Source organism: Bos taurus, chromosome 12 (assembly GCF_002263795.3).
Source record: "Bos taurus isolate L1 Dominette 01449 registration number 42190680 breed Hereford chromosome 12, ARS-UCD2.0, whole genome shotgun sequence".
Classification (NCBI taxonomy): domain Eukaryota; kingdom Metazoa; phylum Chordata; class Mammalia; order Artiodactyla; family Bovidae; genus Bos; species Bos taurus.
Genome location: NC_037339.1, coordinates 35,818,124 through 35,828,393, shown reverse-complemented (window position 1 = coordinate 35,828,393; position 10,270 = coordinate 35,818,124). Strand labels below are relative to the sequence as shown.

Sequence of the window (10,270 nt, the reverse complement as noted above, 5' to 3'; positions counted from 1 at the left end):
CGGCCAGGGACTTCTGGCTTACCTGGCCCCTTCTCTGTCCCTGGGCAGCTCTTGGTCCTCCAGTGTCTCCGGGCTCTTCCCTGACCTCCAGGTGGGCGCGTCTGCTGTGGCCTCAGTGGGTTCACCCTTTCCAAGACCCCCGGTGGTGGGGCTGAGCCCCGGGGAGCCTCCGGTCCCCCTGCAGGGATGGGAATGGGGACCAGCCTGGCGGGCAGAGAACCCCATGGGTCTGGCTCAGCTTCAGGATGGCAGCATGGTGGCCTCGGCCTGGGGTGATTGACCCTGGCTGTCCTCACCGGCATGGGGCCAGGTGCTCCCAAGGGGTGGCCTCGGGGTCTGAGTGGGTCAGGCCTGCTGCCCTCCCCACGGCCCTCCCCTGGGATGCACCACCCAGGTTCCTGTCAGGCAGGGCCATGTCGAAGGCCTGTCTGGCTTGGCCTAAGTGCCGGTGCTGAGGTCTTTTGTCCCCTCGTCCCCTTCCCTCCCCCCAGCTGTGGGGCCTTTTCCACAGAGAACCACAGACCCCATCTTGGTGCTTCGTGGCCTCAGACCTGGGCCTGGTGCCCTCCGCTTGGCTGGGCAGGATTGTCTAGGGGGCTTTCAGGCCTGGCCCTGGGCTGAGCTCCAAGCCCTGGGGAGGGCTCAACTGCCTGGCTATGTCTGGCAGTCTCAGCGCCACTCTGTCCATGCTGGGTTAGCAGTGGCCTTGAGCTCTAGTTAGACTCCTCGGCTGGGGTGTCCCAGCGGGTGGTGGGGGGCATCCTGAGATGGAAGTGTATCGGAAAACGCTCCCCACCTCCGAGGTGCCTGGGGCTACAGCCCAGCTGGGGGGCTTCTGTCCTGGGCCTCCTGGTGGCTAGAGGGCTGAGCTCCTGGGTGTGGCCTGAAGGGTGAGAAGTCAGGGCTGTCACAGGCCCCACGTCACCATGTGCTTCTGGAAACCAGTTTGGAAGCCTGGTTTCTGCCCCAGTTGCACCCATGCAGGAGACGTTCCGGCTCTTGGGAAGGGAACATGCCCCCTAAACTTCCCCAAGGGCCACTGCTGTTACTAGCTGTTACCTTGATGGCTGGTGGGAGGTCCCCCTGTCCTTCCCCATCACGGTCTAGGCTATTCTGGGCCCTTTTCTGTCTGTGTGAATTTTAGGGTCAGCTTGCCAAGTTTTAAAAGAGATTGACAAGAACTGCACGACTTGACAGATTACTTTGGGCAGAGTCTCTGATACCTTGGAACCTCGGGATTACAGGCATCTTTTTTAAGCAGAAAACATTGGTAAAAATGTAACTTTATCAGTCCTGCCTTCAGGAAGCTGGGGGACCTCCACTTTGCCGAGAACCAGTGGGAGTGACGTGCCCCTTTTGCTGGTTGGTATCCAGGTCAGAATGAAATTGTAGGTTCAGGACCCTCATTCCAGGCCACCCCTTTAAGAAAGTCTGTTGACCTTGGGATCTGGGGACCCTGGGCTGTTGAGGCCACTTCCTCCAGTGCTTGTGGCGGAGGGCCTTTCCCCACTTCTTCCCGGCTTTGGGGTCTGGGGTCTTGAGACTGACTGCTGTGAAAGAGACGACCCCACAGCCTCTGTTGTTTGTGGACTAGTTTGTGTTTTGCAAAGAGGGAGGGTGGGTTTGTGCACTGACTCGGCAGCTCTGTCCTCGACCTGCTCACCGTCCTCATGAGCTGCTTCAAATTGTTTCCTATGGTCTGGGGCCCGGCGGCTTTTCCTGGCCCTGCCGTCACCCACATTCCTCTGGGCTCGGTTTCCATCCCCTCCTCACGTCCTTTGTTCCTGGATTAAGCCGGCCAGCTGTCGCTGCCTCCGGCCAAGCTTCACATGTGGGTCCCAGCAGAGGAGACCTGGCCCGGTTCCCGTTCCCCTAGGCGGGCGCGCACGCAGAGCAGCTCTGTGGTATGTCCTTGTTGGTGACAGGGACAACCCCTCTGGTGGCTCTTGATGGCAGTGTTCTTCACAAAGTGCTCCAGTCAAGAGTCTTTCTGGGATCTTAAGGCAGGAGGTTGCGGGGGATCCGCTTGAATGTGCATCTGTTCTGTGTCCCGAGGCATCTGGGTCCCTCCCCTCTCCCCGCTGTGGTCCCCACAGGCCCCCTGGTGCTGGGTGCCATGGCATGGATGCGTGGTGCCCCTCCCTTGGCAGCATCTCTGTGTTTTGAGAGAAACCCTGGCCATGAACCCAGATGCTACATGATGGGCGGGGGTCTTGTCCAAGCGCCTTGGCCAGCGCGTCCCCAAGGCCGACTGGTGGGAGAGGGGTGGATATTTTTAGTCGGATGAGGCTTCTGACCCGTCGCTGCATCCAAGCAGCCGTCAGGTCCCCTAGCCAGTGACACGGGGACTGTCACCCGTGTCAAAAGAGAAACCCCAGCCGCGAAAGGGATCTTTGTGCCCCAAGGTCAGACTTAGGTCACAAATGTGGAAGCTGTGCAGGGCCTCTGCCAGGCCAGTTCTGTCCCTCCCGTGGCGGTGTCCACACTGCCTGAGCACCCCCGTGTCGCCCTGAGCCTGTCTGCCACTCACAGGCCTTCGTGGCTCCAAGGGACGGAACTCCAGACTCTGCTCTGGGCTTCAGGGCTCCTGCCACCTCACAGGTTTCTTACAGGTCCCTGCCCCACTGCACACACATGTGCACCCACACATGCACGGCCATTCCCCCAGGTGTGCTGCTCCCTGCCCAGCAGTTCTCTGTCCTCACCTCACTGCTAGGCCTCCCTCGGGGCCTGCGCGGAGTGTCCTGACCCCTGGCTGACAGTGTCAGGTTCAGAGGCACATGGTCACTGTGTGTGTGTGTGTGTAGGCACGCGTGCATGTGTACACACTCACAAGTTTGGTAGTTTATCTAACAGGTAAGGACTCTTAACAAAACCACAGTACCATTAATACACCTCAAAGTGAATACTTCCTTAATATCTTCAAATAGTCTGGTTCAGATTTTCTTGTCTCATATTTTTAAAACTTAAAAATTTTTCTCTTATTATTTAATCCTATGCTTTGAAATAATTTCAAAGTAACAGAAAAACCTGTGAAACTAGCACGAGGAAATCCCCGTGCCCTCTGCCCAGACATCAGCATCACCGCTCAGCACGATGAGGACGCGTGTGAAGGCGGTGCTGGGTTCCGGGACGGGCAGAGGGTCCTGGCGGTGCCTCTTTACTGCCTGGGGTCCAGCCTTGGGGCAGCTCAGGGCCCTCAGTCTGTGACGGTCCCTCCATCCTTTGTCGTGGCACTTTGTGACACTCTAAAACAATGCTGGAGTGTTGTTTTGTTGAATGTCCCTCTCTAAGGGTTTGATGTTTTTTAAGCAATCATATAATTTCTCATCCAAATGAAAACACTTGTTAATTGGGACTCGGTTCCTTACTGCACCCGACTCATCTGGAGGTGTAAACCAGGTCAGCAATGCTCGGGCACTTAGTCTCTCTGCTCAGGCTCTTAGTTTGTTGAGATATAATCGACAGGTTGTGTTAGTTACAGTTGTACAGTATAATGATTCAATATCTGCATATGTAACAAAATGATCACCATGATAAATCACTATCTCCTAGAGTTTGCTCAAACTCATATCCATTGAGTTGTTGATGGTATCCAACCATCACATCCTCTGTTGCCTCCTCCTCCTCCTCCCTTCAGTCTTTCCCAGCATCAGGGTCTTTTCCAGTGAGTTGGCTTTTCCCATCAGGTGGCCAAAGGATTGGAGCTTCAGCATCAGTCCTTTCAATGAATATTTAGGGTTGATTTCCTTTAGAATGGCTTCCCTGGTAGTTGAGCTGGTAAAGAATCCGCCTCCAATGCAGGAGACCCTGGTTCAATTCCTGGGTTGGGAAGATCTGCGGAGAAGGGACAGGCTACCCACTCCAGTATTCTTGGGCTTCCCTTGTGGCTCAGCAGGTAAAGAATCCACCTGCAATGCAGGAGACCTGGTTTTGATCCCTGGGTTGGGAAGGTCCCCTGGAGAAGGGAAAGGCTTTACCCACACCAGTATTTTTTTTTTAATTAATTTATTTTAATTGGAGGCTAATTACAATATGGTAATGGTTTTTGCCATACATTGGCATGAATCAGCCATGGGTGTGCATGTGTCCCCCATCCTGAACCCCCCTCCCACCTCCCTCCCCATCCTATCCCTCAGGGTTGTCCCAGCACAACAGCCCTGAGACCCCTGTTTCATGCATCAAACCTGGACTGGCGATCTATTTCACATATGGTAATATACATGTTTCAATGCTGTTCTCTCAAATCATCCCACCCTCACCTTCTCCCAGAGTCCAAAAGTCTGTTTTTTATCTCTGTGTCTCTTGCTCTCTCACATATAGGGTCATCTTTACCATTTTTCTAAATTCCATATATATGTGTAAATATACTGTATTGGTGTTTTTCTTTCTGACTTACTTCACTCTGTATAATAGGCTCCAGTTTCATCCACCTCATTAGAACTGATGCATCCTTTTTAATAGCTGAATAATATTGCATTGTGTATATGTACCACGCCTTTCTTATCTATTTGCGGATGGACATCTAGGTTGCTTCCATGTCCTGGCTATTATAAACAGTGCTGCGATGAACATTGGGGTACACGTGTCTCTTTCAGTTCTGGTTTCCTCAGTGTGTATGCCCAGCAGTGGGATTGCTGGGTCATAAGGCAGTTCTATTTCCAGTTTTTTAAGGAATCTCCACACTGTTCTCCATAGTGGCTGTACTAGTTTGCATTCCCACCAACAGTGTAATAGGGTTCCCTTTTCTCCACACCCTCTCCAGCATTTATTGTTTGTAGACTTTTGGATAGCAGCCATTCTGACTGGCGTGGGATGGTACCTCATTGTGGTTTTGACTTGCATTTCTCTGATAATGAGTGATGTTGAGCATCTTTTCATGTGTTTGTTAGCCATCTGTATGTCTTCTTTGGAGAAATGTCTGTTTAGTTCTTTGGACCCATTTTTTGATTGGGTCGTTTATTTTTCTGGTATTGAGCTGCATGAGCTGCTTGTATAGTTTTTAGATTAATTGTCAGTTGCTTCGTTTGCTATTATTTTCTCCCATTCTGAAGGCTGTCTTTTCACCTTGCTTATAGTTTCCTTTGTTGTGCAAAAGCTTTTAAGTTTATTAGGTCCCATTTGTTTATTCTTGCTTTTATTTCCATTACCCTGGGAGGTAGGTCATAGAGGATCCTGCTGTGATTTGTGTCGGAGAGTGTTTTGCCTGTTTTCCTCTAGGCCACTCCAGTATTCTGGCCTGGAGAATTCCACTGGACTCGACTGAGCGACTTTCTCTTTCCTTTAGGATTAACTGGTTTGACCCCCTGGCTGTCCAAGGGACTCCTAAGAGTTTACTGTCTTGGCAACTCTTAAATATGCCACAGCATTGTTAACTAGTCCTCATGCTGTGCTGTGCATCCCCACAGCTTATAACCAGAACTTTGTACCATGGACGCCCTGTACCGTTTTGCCCACCCTCCACTCCCTGCCCTGGCAAACACTGGTCAGTTCTCTGTGTCTATGATTGTGTTTTGTTTAGATGTCACATATAAGTGGGATCACACGGTGTTTATCGTCCTCTCTGACTTCACTTAGCATAATGCCTTCAAGTTCTATCCACGTTGTTGCAAATGGCACGATTTCATTCCTGATCATGGCTGAACGATACTCCATTGTATATATACCGCGTCTTCTCTGTCCATTCATCCACTGGCGGTCACTTAGGTTGTTGCCATGTCTTGGCTGTTGTAAATAATGCTGCAGTGATCATATGTCTTTAAAGGTGGTGTTTGTTTGCATTGGATAAATACCCAGCAGTGAAATTGCTCTATTATATAGTAGTTCTATTGTTACTTTTTTGAGGAATCTCCGTATTATTTTCCACAGTGTCTGCACCAATTTACACTCCCACGAAGTGTACACAAAGGTTCCCTTTTCTCTGTGTCCTCAGCAATAGTTATTTCTTGTCTTTCTGATGACTGCTATTCTTTCAGATATAGGTGACATCTCATTGTGGTTTTAATTTGCATTTGTCTAATAATTAGTGATGGTGGACATCTGTCCATGTGCCTGTTGGACATCTGTATGTCTTCTTTGGGAAAATGTCTGTTTAGGTCTTGTGCCCATTTTTAAATCACATTTTTATTTTTTGGTTTTGAGTTACACGAGTTCTTTGTGTATCTTGTGTATTATCCCCTTATATATGGTTTGCAAATATTTTCTCCTGTTCAGCGGGCTGCCTTTTCATTTTGCTGGTGGTTTCTCAAGGCTCTTTTTTTTTTTTTTTTTCAAGGCTCTTTTAATATTTAATTGCCCTGCCTCTTTTCCCTCTTGGAATGAAACCTGTTGAGTTTCTCTCTACACTTCCATGAATGATCTTATTTAACTACTATTCATGTGCTAATAATGTAAAAATCTCCCTCTTCAGCTAAGATCTCTCCTGGGCTCCAGCCTGTCTTCCACTCTGTACCCCGAGGGACCTAGACTCCAGGAGACTGGGTCACTTCTTCCTTTAACACCCTGCTGCCTTCAGGGTCAGACCCTCCACTGAGGGCTCCAGCTGCACCAGTTCTCCTGGGTGGCCCCTCCTAACTGACGTGGTCCCAAGTCTAGGCTCTGACCTCTGCCCAGAGGCCCTTCCTCTCCTCCACCTGGACCAATCCACCCGGGCTCCGCTTTGCCAGGAAGCCGCTCGTGCTGCCATGGCTGGGTTAACTGTTTCTTTGTACATTTACCCCGGAGAGAGTGAGTCCTTGGACAACAGATGACTGTATTATTTCATCTGTATTCCTACTGCCTGAAACATCCCTGGCACTCAGGTGTTTGTTGAATGTGAGCGGAGATATTATAATACATTTCTTGTCCTTCTAATGCTAAGTTAAGGTGTGAATGACAGGAAGCTGAGGGGTCGAGTCAGACCCACCCTCTCACCATCTGCTGTGCGGCACTGGGTGGGCTTTGGAGCAAGAGGGGACGACAGGTGCAGCCCTCACCTTTCCCTCCCAGGGGAAGGGGAGGAAAAGGTGCATTTATGTCTGAGAGGCCCCAGGTGTTGTAGGAATATGGGGAAAGTCAAGGTTAACTTTGACTAAGGCAATCTGAAAACTCTCTAAGATTCTGACTTGCACTGGACCTTAAGAAATGAGATTAGTATGGGGGAGAGTTCATTAACCTTGAGCAAAGCTCAGCCGTGGCCCCCACCAGGCGTCCCACTACGGGACCGGGCAGTCTGCCCAAGCTCAGGGAGGTGTGCGTCAGGAGCAGGTTGTGGAGGCCTTTGGAGGCAAAATGGAGGAGCTGATGTTCTTCCTGACGTGACCCCCACTCCTGCCTGGAGGCGTTCCGGGGGGTCTGTGCCCTCATTGAAGGATGGGAATGAGGCGGTTCAGGGCTTGGAGAGTTGGAAAGGTAAAGCTCTTGCAAAGGCAGGGCTGACAGTAAGTGATGAAAAGCTCGTAACATGTTACCAGCCCTGTGTGTGCACACTGGACAGGCTCGGTGTGGATCTGAGGTCCTGGGGCAGACAGGGGTGTTTGCCAGCCGGCCCTGCCGCCCTCCTCCTGCTCAACTCAAGAGATTTCTGCCCCCACCCCCTACAGCAATGAGAAGAGAATTGGGGCGGGGGACGGTCCACGCCTGAATTGGCTCTCCCTCTCCATTGCGATGCCTGTCTTGGTCACCTGACCTTATCCCCACATCCATGTGGTGGCCAAGGACTCGGATATGTCCCTCTGGGCAGTGAGGCGCTTGGGGGCAGGTGCGTGGTCCCTGAGTTTAAGCACCCCCCTCCTTCCCTGGGGCCACAGATCACCCCACACAGACCGTCCTAGCTCTTTCCTGCTAAGTGGCTTGTACTCAGCGTCATCAGGTGGACTTGTTGCTGCCAAGATGCCATTTCTGGGTCTTCCTGCTCAGTCATCTGCTCCATCAGTGTCTAAAGATGCTGAACCCAAAGGAGGAAGCGAGCCATGGACCTTCCCTCAAGTCAGGGGCCATGGCTGCCCCCAGGCTGTGGGCAGTTAGCCTGGCTGACATGGTCTCCTGCCTCCAACGCTGACAGCCGGTCAGGTTCCACCTCCCCACCCTGTCAACTGTCACGTGTCTTCCCGCACCTGTGCTTCCATAACTGGTTGTGTGAAGGTCCTTCTTAGCTGGACACTTCTTAATTCAGCTGCTGCCCGGAAGTCCCAGGCACTGCAGGCCAGGGAAGACCAGTCCAGAGAGGTCCCCTTGGGCTGATCTCGTTTGGTTCATTTCTGTCCTGTGCTCCCGTGGGGCTAGCATTCCGGGGCCTTCCCGGGTGTGACCGGCATACAGTGTGTCCCCCATGAGGTCAAAGGTCACAGCTGTGACTCTTGAGACTAAAGGGTCACAAGGGATAGGCTCTAGAAGAGGGCAGATGAACAGTGATGAGAGTCTGGGGTCATGGCAACCTTGTGACGTGGGGGATGTTAGGGAGGAGTGCTGGTCCCCACTAGTGACTTCCGGGTTTCAGGGAGGTGTGGTCAGAGTCTGCCGGCGGCTGTAGGCCCGCCGTGGGCCGCTGACGCTTTGGATTTGGCATCTGACCAGGAAGTAGGGTGACATGGAGGAACATGGAGTGGTCAGGTTTAGGGTCTCCTTCACTTTCCAAGTCCTGGCCTGCCCGCCCCCTCTCCGTGTCACTCAGCCCCTTCGCGTGGGCAGGGCGGTGGGTGGACCTTGATGGACAGAGGGACCTGGGTCTGGGCCTCCTGAACGGGTCTGGCGGTTCGGGGTGGGAGGCCACAGGACCCTTGGAGGAGCTGCAGGCTCCAGGCTGAGGAGGGGCATCTCCCTTTTCGGGGTGTGCGGTAGACTCCGGGCGTGGTTCAGGGAGCGTGGCCCGGGCCCCAGCGCCGCCCTCTCCCCGCAGGATCTCCTACGACCCGGGCCGCTTCCCGCGGTACCTGCCCGAGGCCTACTGCCTGTGCCGGGGCTGCCTGACCGGGCCACGCGGGGAGGAGGACGTGCGCCTGCGCAGCGCCCCAGTGCTCGTGCCCGCGGTGGTCCTGCGCCGCACCCCGGGCTGCGCAGGCGGTCGCGCCGTCTACGTCGAGGAGTATGTCACTGTGCCCGTGGGCTGCACCTGCGTGCCCGGGCCGGACAAGGATGCGGACGCCGCCAACTCCAGCCTGGACAAGTCGGCCCGGCCCTGACCGCCCACCCGGGACCCCGGGCCCGAGGAAACGTGCCCAGCGGTGGACAGGACCGGACTGGATCCTGTGGTGGGCTGCCCCGGACTTCCTCGAGCAGGAGCGCAGGGCGGCTGGAAGGTGATGGGGACTGGGAAGGGTGGCCTGCCTCGCCCCCCAGGACCACGGGAGGGGTGAGCCTCAGAGGACAGACCGATGCTTGCAGTCTTTTTTAAAAAGTAGAGTGTAATCCGTTTATTCAGCTATTTTTTTCAATAGGGGCAGGAACAAAGTATTTTCATATTAGCCATTTTGAGCAAGTATATTGTTTTTACCTGACCTGTAAACATTTTATAAACATTGTTTTCACTTCCTCAGCAGGAATTTTTAGAAGCTCAGGTAGGCTAACTCTTCGGTTGGTCACCAGTGGACATGGCTGGACAGGACCTGCCCTCCCTATGGGCAGCTCAGCTCACCCCAGTCTTTATTCATGAGGATATAAATCACCACAGGTTTATACAGGTAGAAAGTTTTTCACTTTTCAAAGTCAGGGGCCAGTTTGTGGACAAGAGGCAGTGAGGTCAGAGCGTGGTATGTAAGGTCTGTGCCAATTCCCAGGTATCTGGCTAGTTTTAAGGGCTTCAGGAGCTATTAAGTGGGCAGACTTACAGTTTCCAGAATGCAGGAATGGAGCCTCTTCTAGCACTGCAGCTAAACCCCAGAACTATCTGTAAACGTGAGACCTTCTTAACTCGATTTATGTAACACCTACAGGTAGGTGAAGGGCATGCTGGCTGTGGTTTTCTCTCTGGACTCAGCTTTGATGGTCTCAACTAGTTCTTAGAGCAAACGATGTTTATTAAGGTCTTAATTTTATGGCTGAAGTTTTTAAGAGCAACTGTGAAGTCAGCCTCTGTTTATGTGCTCTCTTCCCCACTTACCATCAGCCTTGGCTTGATCTGAATGGAAGCTTTACTGAGAACTTCCAGTTTGTATTATATATTGACAGAGGTTGTACATGAAAAACATTGCTGAGCAAAATTCATATTTTCCAAATAAAAATTCAGAACTGAAACCTGTGGGTAGTTCTCTACAGCTTGGGGTGAATGTTACTTCCGTGCTCAACCTCTGGAAAT

The 10,270-nt window shown here is 52.3% G+C and overlaps 1 protein-coding gene across 1 annotated transcript in view; it reads left to right on the top strand.

The window, feature by feature from the left end:
* IL17D (interleukin 17D) overlaps positions 1–10,209 on the top strand; it is a 30,554-nt gene extending 20,345 nt beyond the window's left edge. The window contains exon 3 of the mRNA XM_015473838.3: positions 8,876–10,209. Coding sequence (XP_015329324.3) covers positions 8,876–9,158 — 283 coding nt within the window. The 3' untranslated portion in view covers positions 9,159–10,209. The remainder of the gene's footprint in view (positions 1–8,875) is intronic.
* The last annotated feature ends 61 nt before the right edge of the window (positions 10,210–10,270 follow it).